Below are 12,732 nucleotides of genomic sequence, written 5' to 3'. Positions count from 1 at the left end.
CACACACACACACACACACACACACACACACACACACACACACACACTCAGTTAAAAGCCTTCTGGGTTGACAAGCATCCACCATCCGCTGAAGGTGAGAATAGATGTTACAAGCAGCTTTAAAAACTAGTATCAGACAGGTATTTTGGTCGGGTATTAGCTCCGGCAGACACCATCTCAACTCAAGCTTATTTACAGCTCGATTGAGTTCTTGGCTGCTGTGCTGTCAGACCGAGACAGTTCATGTTAACCCGGTGTCTGGGGGACTCACAGGGTCTGAGATCAAACTAATCAGCCCCTACGGTCCTAACAGAGCCGATTTCCTCCAGCCGCGGCACTAAGCCCGGCAGAATGGCCTCCTTCATGTAGCAGCTTGTTGGACAAAGGTCAGGTTTTGATTCTGTGTGTGTGTGTGTGTGTGTGTGTGTGTGTGTGTGTGTGTGTGTGTGTGTGTGTGTGTGTGTGTGTGTGTGTGTGTGTGAGCAGTAGTTCAAGTCAATCAATCCAAGCAACATATTGTAAAACAAACTCCCTAAATATTACCTTTTAACTTTGAGTTCATTTTAGTCAAATTCACCCCTGGTGAACGAGGTCGGTGTTTGTGAGTGCAAGCCCATAGCAACAAGCCCATGCTATTACGACAAGGTCAATCGATCACGTACTTGCATGCTCAGCAAATCTCCTCCTTTGAATATTTACCGGGTATGCAATGATCATCAGTTGTAGCTTCTTGCTTATATCAGTTGCTGCTTCTTCTAGGCCGTAGTTCTTCCTGAATCTGTACGTAAAACAAGTGCTGCATTCACTGATTGTGTAGCTTTACTGTCATCACCAGCTTCTTTTTGTTCTACTTTCAGAGTTTGTCCATTTTCTTTCTTCCATTTCGTGGACATAGGATTTCCTATAAATTAAAAGTTTAAAGTTTAAATTATAAAATAAAAGGCTTGCGTTACGTTCCGCTTCTTACTCTTCCTCCGTGCAGTATTAGAAGACATATAGCCGCCCTTACAAAGTACATACTGTTGCATGCAGTATGTGTTCAATTGGGACATACTACCTTTTTCATGACATTGCACGTTGACCAGAAACCCCGCAGAAGATCTGCAAAGAGGCTAAAGAGCAGCTTATCTACAGTATATTGCTGTCAGGGTGGACAGTCAGCTGTGCTGCTGCGCAGATCAACGGACGGGAATAACAGATGTCAGTCAAAGCAGAGACCAGAGGTCAAGGGGGGGGGAGCGGTTGATGGGGGACAAATGGTTATTTTGGACTTGGATAAGCTCCCATTTTTATCAGTATGAGCGCTGTCAGTAGTCACAAGGTTCAGCCTTTAAAGAAACATCAATATATCACACACTTACATGTCATAAACAGTTATTCAATGATGGACCTTGTCGTCAATGATTGGCGGCCCTTTGCTAATATTAGTGCTGCTGTTTCTCTAAATTAACACCACATATCCTATCAGCCCTCTTCCTTTCTCCTGTTGCAAAGGTCATTTCTAGCCATCACAGTATGAAACGAGTGTTAAAGGACGACAGCCTGCACACGCGGTTGAATAACTCTGCGTCCCTTTCTTTGTCATTTCAGTCGTTACCCGGACGCCAAGGTGATAAACTTCGGCACGTGGTTCATCTTCAGCTTCCCCATCGCCATCATCATGCTGGTCCTCACCTGGCTGTGGTTGCACTTCCTCTTCCTCGGCTGCAAGTGAGTGTGTGTGTGTGTGTCCTAGTGTGCTGTGTGATTACGTTGGTGTTGCAATCATGCATCTTATCATTATTGACTCACGATAATCCCTCTGTCCTTCAGCCGTTGTGGCCACCGCGCCTGTTGGTGTCCTGTGGCTGCAGGTTAAAAAAAACAGAGTGGTTGATTCTGTTGTGGTGTGTGTGTGTGTGTGTGTGTGTGTGTTCAGTTTCAGGGAAACGTGCTCGTGGAGTAAGAAACGCAAAACCAGGAGAGAGATGCTGTCGGAGATGAGGATCCAGGAGGAGTATGCCAAACTGGGACCCATCAGGTGGGTTTCTCTGACCTGGCTTTCCTGATTGGATGTCCCTGGAATATCTCAAGTTGTATTTATGGGAATTTGGTCAATTCCTGTCACTGACAAACAACATGAAGACACCAGGAAGGAAGATAATCTCAAAGTGGTCTTAGCAACAGAAAATATTTATTATTTTAACATAATTCATGGGAAAATCCATTAATTTATCTCTTGTACGCAATTATAAACGCTGCAAAAATATCTCAACGAAACATTAAAAGAAATGTTTTAAAAGCTTTTAAAGTCCCAATGAACAACTTAAGACGTTTGGCAGCGGTGTGTGTGTGTGTGTGTGTGTGTGTCTTACTCACACACCCAGACGGGACGTTGTAGCTAAATCACTCGTGTAATTGTTGCGGGTTTCTGTGTGTGTGACTCCCAGCTACCCAGAGGTGGTGACCGCTGTTTTCTTCATCCTGATGACTCTGCTGTGGTTCACCAGAGAGCCTGGTTTCGTGCCCGGCTGGACATCTCTTTTTGAGAAGTAAGATCCCATAATGCACCACAGTTAATGATCAGACACACACTGTCAGACACAAAATCAGCACCATAAGAACACTTATCGTGCTAAACCATGACGATGGCGAGATAAATGCAAAGAGTTTGGAAGCTCTTCTTCTTCTGCATCTTTTATATCTGCGTTCCATCGGTGGGTGTTTTCTCCCTCAGGAAAGGCTACAGGACCGATGCGACAGTGTCTGTCCTTCTGGGCTTCCTGCTCTTCCTCATCCCTGCCAGGCGACCCTTCTCCTCCTCCTCCTCCTCCAGCTGTAGGAACACAGGTCATGACCACACACCCGTCCAGCTGGCAGTTTTTGATACGGCTGCTCTACATTTAGTTTATCTCCAAAGAAGGGAGAGGAAAACTCAATATTGATGTATATTTTCAGCTTTATTCAAAATGAGTAGTTTTGCCTCAGACAAGGATATTTAGTAATCTTTGTCCAGCAGCTCAATTCATAAGTCAGCCACAACCATTATGATTTTCCTCTATTTGTGATAAAGTTATACAATCATACACAGTCTCCTTGGCCTGCTCCAAACAGCTGTTGCTACCAGCCTGTGCAGGTTGATTTTATGTTATGGTGTTAAAAACAGAGATAAAAGAACAAAACAAAAACTCGACAAAACCATAATCAACAATTTGACTTTGTTATGTAACAGGACATTTAACCTGTATTTACTGCTTCAGAAGATGTGGTAACGCTTTATTTATTGGGTCCTCCTTTCTTAAAGTACAATTTTATGGAAAATAGTGCTAAACTTTTACAATTGATAATTAATATGAATTGATATAGTTTGCAATAATGAATTAATGATGAATTAATTTTAACTTGGGTTTATATGGAGTTTTTCTTTCAGAGAAATCCCTATATTCCCTATGATCAGTACCAAATGACATACATTATATGAAATATCTTGGTAATTACCTGTAAAATAAAGCATTACTAAAAATGTCTTTATCATACATATTATATACTACAATGCAATGCAAAAAAACATCATTCAGCAGAAACGTATTTCTAAATTACCAACCAAATACAAAAGTGTGTTTTTTTTAGGTAACATAAAGAATATCCACGACAAAATGATTCATAGATATGACGCTTATTTAATACTTAGTTATATGAGCAGCAGGTCACCCCGTTAGCATTCCAGCTGTATTGACATATTTTCTGTGGTTTTCAAACACTTGACAATTCAGAGTCCGACCCGCTGGCTCCCATGATCACCTGGAAGGACTTCCAGAAGCTGATGCCGTGGGAGATCGTCATCCTGGTGGGAGGAGGCTATGCACTGGCTGCTGGTTGCAAGGTACTACGCATGTGTGTGTCGTTGTACTGCAGTACTGTTGAGGGTGAAGAGCGATTTTTTTTTTTTAATTCTTTTTTTTATCTCCAAGATTAGCTTCAGGTCATGGCTTGAAGATGAGGAGTTCAGATGATCTGATTTTGTCCGCATCCACAACCCTGATTTAAATGATGGACTTTAGGCCAAAGCAGTAGAGGTTTAGTGAGACGTGGTTGCAACCTTTGAGGATGCTCACATGTGTTTTGTCTGTGTGTGTGTGTGCAGGTGTCAGGCCTGTCGGTGTGGATCGGCAGACAGCTGGAGCCCATGAGCGGTCTTCCTCCGTGGGCCGTCACCCTGCTGGCCTGCCTGCTGGTGTCGGCGGTCACCGAGTTCGCCTCCAACCCGGCAACTCTCACCGTCTTCCTGCCCATCCTGTCAGCGCTGGTACGACACGCGACCCCTCACGCACACACTTACACTCAATGCCTGGTCCTCCAGTACCCACCAACCAATAACTACACTTTTGGTCCCATTAGGATTAAACAAACAATATTTAACACGTTAAGTGAGCATAAGAGGTGCTGGAAGGTGGATTTTGTTCCAAGATAAGCAAAGCAACTGCTGGCTTCAGCTTCATGTTGAACAGGCCGATATGACAGCGGTGTCAACCCTATTTGATATTTAATTGAAAAAATGTCAAACCATTCCTTTAAAAGACGCTCATGACCTGTCGTCTTCTTTACAAAGGGCTGCGTTGCAAAACTTACTCTGTCCACGCATACGTTTCCTCATAAGCGGCCATTTTGAACGAAGCATCACTTTGAAAACAGGGCCTATGAAAGCAGTTTTGACTCCATTTACCTCCTGCCTCATCTTCTTTTGACATTCCTTCTGTCTCTTCTTCCTCTATTCTCTTTATAACCCCCCCCCCCCCCCCCCCCTACCTCCATTGTTCTTCTTGACCCACTTCCCTACTTCCAGTCAGAGACTCTGCAAATCAACCCGCTCCACACTTTGATCCCGTCCACCATGTGCGTGTCATTCGGGGTCATGCTTCCAGTGGGGAACCCCCCCAACGCCATCGTCTTCAGTTACGGCCACGTGAAGATCAGCGACATGGTACGACACACACACACACACACACACACCCACACACACACACACACACACACACACACACACACACACACACAGTCACATGCTCCTTCTGCACCTGCAACTTCAAAAGGCTCAGGAGCACAGTGTGTCAAAGTTGTTTTGTGTAAACAGAGGGATGAAGAAATTTCATTCTTAACTCTTGCTCAACCTTATTCTGACATTTATTTTCGCATAGTTGAATAATTTCAAATCTTCTTTTAACATGTTACCATCTGTTTTTTTTCATTTCCTCTTCCTCTCCTCCAGGTGAAAGCAGGCTTCGGGGTGAACCTGATCGGCGTGGCGGTGGTGATGTTGGCCATCACCACGTGGGGGGTTCCCCTCTTCGACCTGAATGAGTTCCCGGCCTGGGCGGTGGCCAGGAACATCACCGGGAGCTTATAACCACCGCCGGGGTGGGGGATGAATCACTGGAAGACGGAGAGAGAGAGAGAGAGAAAGCGACAAGGGAGTGCTAGTGTAAAGAAAGACAACAAGGAAGTGACGTCTAGAGGACGGTGTTGGTGTTTCTCAGAGTCCAGTCCTTTCGGATTAAACTGGACCTGGAGGAGGATGAAGAGAAGGACGATAACAACCATTACCTGTTGCCTAGATGTAATAATTAGAATGATAATTGTATTGACCACAAGGGGGCATCACGAGAAATGCAGAACTGTGTGGAGCTCTGACTCCAGCAAAAACTATTTTTTTTACCTCCATCAACGAAGTTTGATGGAGAGCCTGTTTTCACCGAATCACTGAAGATGTCACTAGAAGCAACAAAAAATATATTTTTTTGGTGATCAGGAAATGTTGTTATTTGATTTATAACAGAAACAGAGCCACATCATGCCTTCCTCTGTGGATCAGTTTGATATTTAGATAGAAATAAGCTACATGGCCGGCGTAAGTTAGCCTCTTTTTAGCTGGGTGCTTGCTGAACTTCTGCTGCATTCAAATGTACTGCAACACGTTGGGCTGGTGACATGTTCGCTGAAGGAATTTGAGGCTTCTGCCACGGCTGATACTGTACTGTATCCACAGAGCTACTTGTCGTCAAGCCTGTCAGATCTACCCGGTATCTCATATTATGATATGTGTTTTTAAAAGAGGTAGAAGCTTGGATGTACTCAGAGGCTGCCTGCATTAATTACTCTGGAAATCTAGGTGTCTAAACATGTGCCTGATGTCTTTACCAAAGTTTCTGGTGCTGATTCTGTGCCCCATCACACTGTCAATGCTGAACAAGCAACTCGCAGTACCCACTAGTGCCTTTTTTTCCTGTCATACTACACATGACAGTGTTACTGCCTTGCTTTAATCTCAGAGCAGTGCAGGAGCTGGGTTCACTACCACCCTCTTTAAATTATGGAAAGCAGGAGTGTACGTCCTTTTTACTGTGCAATTGATACCGAATATTAAGAGTGTACGCTGTACTGTATTTAAGGTATAAAAAGTCCAGCGTTTGTCGACCAATCAAACCACTGTGTGTTTTATGCTAATTCGATTGTTGAGCTTTCCCTTCTCTTGAAGTTTGGAAGGAGACACTCCTGCCATTATTCTGTGTATTCAGCCAGGTGCTTTTGATTTAATTGTCCTCTCCATAGTTACCTTTTTGCCTTCAGTCTTTCTTTTTGGGGGGGGGGGTCATACTGAATACATCGGAAATCTCCATAATTGTCTATGAAGTCATAAAATCAGAGGGTATTTTGCTAGCTTGAGGTCACGAGGTTTATTAGCCAACATAACGATTTAACAAATGAAATTGTGTGCTTGTCAGCAGGTAGAAAACGCCGATATTGAGAATCAATAGCCTGTTATTTATTACAAAGGCGTATGTGTTTTGTGAGATGCGATACTTTGGCGTGTTAAGCAACAGGATGTTTGGTCTGATGTCAAGGTGGGACTTTTCTCCTGGCATGTGAGGGCTAACAAGAAATGCACATGTGGGAGGCTCCAAGTTCTGAGTGGTTGATGAATGTAGCATCTAAAGGCCTCAGAGGAAAGTGAGAGCGGTAGCACAGGGTTGTATGGTACAAAGGTGTGTTCAATCAACTGTCAAATCACAATAACTGTTGTCTGATGTTGAAAAGGTTTGCACATAACATTCATTGTACTGTGCAAAAATATAAAAGATGTGCTTTGTATTTTTTCACAAATTTTAATTGCAATTTTTTTTTTTTTTTATGTCACTGCATTTAAAGCTTAGGTCCTATAGTGTGGGCAGAATCAAAAGCCTACACTTTTATTTTGTAATTTATTCAGTTCTACTGAAGGTTTGACACATCTTGAGGGTGTTGCAGCAGTGACCTTTGACCCAGGGGTCTTTTGTAAATACACAGATTTGTAATATAAAGCCTGTTTCCAAATGAGCTGTAATATTCCTAAATTATGTGTTGTCTTGATGTCCCGTCAGATGAAAACTAGAGGTAGGATGATACAAACATTATACACGCACAACAATAAAACCACTAAAACCAGTGACTGTATGTTTTATTTACAAACAACACAAGTCAGACTTTTGCCTAATGGGGTCCTGTCCTGGAATTAAAAGGCGAGTATCGGCAATCGGTAAAGATCAGCGTTTATCTGTAACTCACACTGGTAGAATATAATTGATCAAGACTTCGGCCCAAACTCCATATAGTGTAGACCACCACTCTGGATAAGAGTAAGGGCTGCTCAATAGTATTCCAACATCATCAACTAACTGGATCTTTTCCGTCACTTGTCCTTGTCTTGTTTCCCTCGTTTTAAAGATGCGGCTTTTATTTCAACAAACAAATAAATAACGACACAGGTGGAGTTCAGGCACTCTGTCCATAATAAAGCTAGGAGACTCCTCTCAGAGTCCTGCGCCTCGACCCTGGTCTGAATGAGGCTGAAAGTCTTGTCAGTCCGCAGGTTCTGACAGTCTGCGGTCCAGGGGTTAGGAAGGTTGCCGGGGCCCTTCAGCAGGTTTGAATCCTTCTGTCTGCATCTTCTCTTTGTATTTCAGGAAGTCTCTCCTCTTGGTGAAATACTTCACCTGTCAGGGAGGTAGAAAAGATGAGCAACGGTGCAGTATTTAATGTAGGCCGCATACAGCTTACACCTGAGTGTGCTCACTTGAATGTGAGAGTCAATGCCTATTCTAAATTATTTTAAATGACTATTTTTAAAGATTGTTGATATTGTGATTTTTAAACAATGCTTATGGTTCATGCTTTCCGACTTCATGGTCTACACTAAATACCTCCCTGATCACAAAGATAAAAAAGAAGGGATAGTTTACCCACTGAGCTGGGCAATTTGCCTCAAACTCGCTCTGGGACTTCTGGCAGGAGGCGGGGTTGTCACCATTGTCATCCAGACATTTCCACAGCTGATCCCTGGCGTCCCAGCAGGCCTTTCTTTCCGACGAGTTTGGAGCAGTCATGGCTACTCTGACGATGAGGTAACCAGTAAACAGTTGAAACGACCCATTTGAACAAGTGGATACTCTACACTAAAAAAAAACGCATTACCCTATACTTGGAATGCTCTCATTATAGCCTCTTCCTTCTTGTCATACGTTTGCTACTCTATGCTATGAGTTTGTTGTTTATCCTCACACGACATCCTATAGGTTAACACCACTTGCTTTGCATTTACATCCTGCCAGCCTCAAAAGACCAAATATCTGAATTTAACTTACGTGAGACCACACCACCGTGTTCCCTTTGGCATTAGACTATAAATAATTCACTTTCAATCGCTCTCAGATGTCTCAGTTGTAAACTGACTGTAACGTTAGCAGAGTGTCGCTTGTAAGGACTCAACTGTCACTCACCGAGTTAACCGCTGCAACGTCCAAAATTATTTATTTGTCCCAACCACCGCTGCTGTTTGCTCCTGTCACTCCATAAACCACGAAACACCAGAAATGACCAGAAATACTGTAACTAAACTACAAACGCCTGACTTTTACAACGCCGTTCATGTTGTGTAAGCGGAGTATCGTGAAGGACGCGCGTAGCAGCACTTCCTTGTCGCTTCGTGATGACGTCAAGGCGTGATTGAAGACATGCACCAGGTGATGGCGCAGTTCGTTAAGAAATTCAAACCCGAGGGACATGTTTGGAAGTTTTTAACATTACTTGTGAATACAAACAGCTAAATATGTCAAAATACAATACCAATAAATTCTCCACACGGCGTCCTTAAACACAAAGTGGCGTTTTAATGTAACTCGTGTAGTGTTAATTGAGGGATGAATTAACTACTGTAACGTCCTACTTTGGCACGTTGCATGTCAACATTGTAACACTATCCTGCGCTTTAAAACTGTAACATTGCAGCGAAGCTATGTTACTATGTTTCAACATTGTTAGGTAATGTCTTAGTTCTGTAAGTAGTCAGACAACTTCCAAAATGTTCCTTAATCTTTTAATAAACCATAGAACTTTTATAGCAAACAAATAATCACCATATTCTGATTTTGAGCTGACTTTAAAAAAAATGATTAGTAGCACAGCTGTGAGTAGAACTGAAACAGTCCATTAATTAAATGTCCTAGTTTTAGGTAATTTTAAGTGAGTAAAATAGACTGTAGTATAGGAGGATGGGGTTTACACTTGTTATCTTAAGGCAGTATTCAAAAATCGACATCCCTGTCCTCAGAACTGAGCTAGTGGTTCGTTTTGCTGAACAACTCTGACCCTGAATGACCCATAAATGCTGGATTTTCACACCAGCATCATATTAGATGTCCTATTGTCAAAATGCGAGAAACAATTCACGTGAAAGCAATTGCGTTAGAATTAAACTGTTGTTGTGAATGAGTCCATGGGGAAACTTTTAGTTTTCGCTCACTAACCTAGTGAACAAAAACTGGCATTAACGTAAAGGCTGAAAGTTAGATTTGTGTGTGTTTGTGAGGGCATTCATGTCCCATTTGAATCAAGCAGGAACAACTTTCTAAATGTTTGTTTCATCCCTGGGAGCCTCTTTTCCTTCACAGCACAACAAGTGTCAAGCTACGTGAATGTACAATAAAGTTTTGTGTGTGTGAGTGTGTGTGTGAATGTGTGTGTATAGTCAGGAAATGAGTAACGACAGAGTGAAAATGTGTGTTGTTGATTAACTCCCTCTCTCTTTTTCTCAGCCACAGCGACGGAGAATAGCCCCCCTGGTTACTATGGCTCCCTGCTGCCATCCATCTCAGTTCGTGTGCTTGAGCGGACCGAAGGGAATAAACAAAAAAAGAGAACAAGTACTCTGATGCAGGGGTGAGGACCTCGCCCTCTTCCTAGGAAAGTAAGTGTTTTGTCGCCTTGTGCGTGTGTGTGACTTGAGTGTGTCTCTCTAGCAAGAGACAGAACTTCATTCACTATTCATACCACACACCATTTCACTGACCTCACTTCAAGTTTGTTTCCTCCGCTGTCAATGAGTGTTTTTGTTTTAGTCTGCTTTAGCAGGGAGGGTTAAGACCCAAAGTTCCTGTCCAAGAACATGTTTTAAAAATGTGTCCCTTTGCTCGAGTGTGTTGTGGCAAAATGACGAGAAGAGACGACGAACTGGAGTTGCAACCAGCGGGAAGTGTTTTAATAAGATCAAGCCAACATTCAACAAGTTTAGCAAATCGAAACAAATCCAAAGTATTACTTTTCACAGATCACTTTTATAGTCAAGATTCACCCCCCTTAAGTTACTTTCCACCAATCTAACCAGTCTGTTGAAACAAAAACAAAGCACATCTGGTCTCTTCATTATGTCATGTTCTCATGACTTTGTTTGGGTCAAGACAACCTTTTGGCAGAACACACGACTCATGTACGGGAAATGTTTTGGTACAAATTGGAGAGATGTATTACAATTTGTCTGGCGCTTCCAGTTTACTTCCAGTTTACTTCCAGTTCACTTCCAGTTTACTTCCAGTTTACTTCCAGTAACTCATTCTATTTCTCCCCAAGAGAGAATCCAAGAGAAAATATGTCCCAACACCTCCTGAACTGTTTGATCAGCAAGCGACCTCTGACAAAAACACCGCAGTAACAAAGACTGAGACTAACTATTTCAAATGCGCACACACACACACACACACACACACACCCTCTGAACTCACCTCACGTTGACTGTCTTGTTTTGGGCTGCTTAAATGCTAAATGTAGCCCCATACAGATGCCGGTACATCTTCTCTCCCCCATCGAGTGATTTCCGGAGGTATAAGCGCTGAAGGATTAGCATAAGACATGTTCAGAAAAACTGACAAGATATTAGGAAGGGTGAACGGGAAATATATGCCTGATAAAATGACTCAACCTGTACAGCAGGCTCTCCTCACGACATAGCTCTGACAGTTTTCTGGTTTTCAATGCAGTATGTGAGAGTGGCACTCATTAGACTTTGACAGCTGTTGAAGTTATATTCCCATTCAATTTGAAACTCTTTTTTTTTTTTTTAAAGCTAACTAGTTAGGTAGCTGATCCACAGTTCCATTTTGAGTGTTTTAAAAGCACTTCCTCTTCCTCCTTCCACAGCGTTGTTGACAGCAGCTGAGAGGTGGCGTTGGAGGATTTGTGGAGAGGACGAGAAACATGAAGAGGGCAATTAGATTGCAGCAATATGATGTATTATCCATTCACAGCAATCATGACTGTTACTAATGGAAAAACAGGTTTGTCACTGACAATTATTATTATTATTTTTTTTTAAATGAGCGTCTCCAGTATGAGTACCTGTCCCATGACAGATAACTAGCTATCACAACCTGGAGCCAGAGCTCACCTCCATACCTGCCGTGTCTCTGAAGTAATAAAGACAACAGTAATGGATCAGTTGGCCTCTATATCTTTTTTTTTTAAGTCACACAGCACAAAAGCAACCTGGCAGGCAAATGCCACTCACCTCGTGGACTAAAGAGATTCTGCTGCGGTCATGGGCCTGCTGTCACCTGTCAGTCAGTTCAGCCAGGATGTCAAAAGACGGATGACAGCAACTTGACACGAGTCAGTTAGGTACAAAGCCAGGTGCCCAGTGTCATGTAGCCTGAATCCAGAGGATGGCGAGGTGTATTTATTGACTGCTACTACTTTCTAGTAAATGGGCTAAAACAAGGAAAATCACTTGTGTGTTCCTTGAAGCAACGTTATGAAAACATTGGTTGATCCACCGATATATGTCCATCACTTCTTCCATCTTACGTTATTTTCCTTGTGTAAACACTTTCATGTGATTCTTTGGAATAAGCCTAATGAGATGATGATGTGAAGGAGTAAGCAGAACGTGATCTACACAACCAGATTCCTGCCATTCCTTCCATTCACCTCTATGAGCGAGACACAGTTCGCTTTTATTTCCAATTGTAAATTTATTGCAAGATGCCATCTGTTTAGAGACAATTAATAGATAAAAAAGGGGAAATGAAAAGAATTGCACTGGTGTAATGCTTTAAATCGATAAAATATGTAATTTATGTAACTCTAATGAGTAGAGAAATTGTGGTGCAGTTAAGGATAATGTAAACTGTCTTAATAGGAGGTCATCCACGTTCCTCACAGAATGAGTGGCGCGTGTGAGATGAGTCCTACGACTTGAAGATCTGTGGTGGAACCTTTAGTGTGGAAGGTAAATGTCAGACACACCAAAACACACACTTAAAGACCCACACTGTTGCTCTCTCTCAGTTTCAAAGACACACACACAATGATGCCGGCAGCTTTTACTGTTTTCTGATGCTGCTTGATGCCGATGATAAAGGACAACTCTGACATTACTCTGCATATCATGAG

The 12,732-nt window shown here is 42.5% G+C and overlaps 2 protein-coding genes across 6 annotated transcripts in view; one reads left to right on the top strand and one right to left on the bottom strand.

Moving 5' to 3' along the window:
* The window catches only part of slc13a4 (solute carrier family 13 member 4), a 20,879-nt gene extending 13,137 nt beyond the window's left edge, over window positions 1-7,742 (top strand). For 2 of the 3 annotated variants that reach the window (XM_031865651.1, XM_031865649.1), the window contains exons 8-15: window positions 1,591-1,710; window positions 1,919-2,020; window positions 2,430-2,531; window positions 2,717-2,829; window positions 3,753-3,862; window positions 4,124-4,285; window positions 4,823-4,960; window positions 5,246-7,742. In XM_031865651.1, the coding sequence (XP_031721511.1) occupies window positions 1,591-1,710; window positions 1,919-2,020; window positions 2,430-2,531; window positions 2,717-2,829; window positions 3,753-3,862; window positions 4,124-4,285; window positions 4,823-4,960; window positions 5,246-5,383 (985 nt within the window). In that variant the 3' untranslated portion in view covers window positions 5,384-7,742. The remainder of the gene's footprint in view (window positions 1-1,590; window positions 1,711-1,918; window positions 2,021-2,429; window positions 2,532-2,716; window positions 2,830-3,752; window positions 3,863-4,123; window positions 4,286-4,822; window positions 4,961-5,245) is intronic. The other variant, XM_031865652.1, reaches the window with a different exon arrangement.
* Window positions 7,442-9,003, bottom strand: coa6 (cytochrome c oxidase assembly factor 6). Of its 3 annotated transcripts, none has more exons than XM_031865657.1 (3): window positions 8,790-9,002; window positions 8,253-8,398; window positions 7,442-8,006 (listed from the first exon to the last, which is right to left on the bottom strand). In XM_031865657.1, exons 2-3 carry the CDS (start codon window positions 8,394-8,396, stop codon window positions 7,908-7,910), a joined length of 243 nt encoding a protein of 80 aa, XP_031721517.1. In that variant the 5' UTR covers window positions 8,397-8,398; window positions 8,790-9,002; the 3' UTR covers window positions 7,442-7,907. The 3 variants fall into 3 exon arrangements, with proteins under 3 accessions (XP_031721517.1, XP_031721515.1, XP_031721516.1); XM_031865655.1 differs by having other exon boundaries at window positions 8,253-8,403; window positions 8,790-9,001; XM_031865656.1 differs by having other exon boundaries at window positions 8,253-9,003.
* Between the last annotated feature and the right edge of the window lie 3,729 nt (window positions 9,004-12,732).

Source organism: Anarrhichthys ocellatus, unplaced genomic scaffold (genome assembly GCF_004355925.1).
Source record: "Anarrhichthys ocellatus isolate YVR2014 unplaced genomic scaffold, GSC_Weel_1.0 scaffold33, whole genome shotgun sequence".
NCBI lineage: Eukaryota > Metazoa > Chordata > Actinopteri > Perciformes > Anarhichadidae > Anarrhichthys > Anarrhichthys ocellatus.
This window is presented reverse-complemented; position numbering and strand designations above follow the sequence as displayed.

Coding starts and splice junctions, on each gene's coding strand:
- coa6 (XM_031865656.1), bottom strand. CDS start 8,396: ATGACTGCTCCAAACTCGTCGGAAAGAAAGGCCTGCTGGGACGCCAGG. Junction 8,007..8,252: donor CAAATTGCCCAGCTCAGTGG/GTAAACTATCCC, acceptor CCTCCCTGACAG/GTGAAGTATTTCACCAAGAG.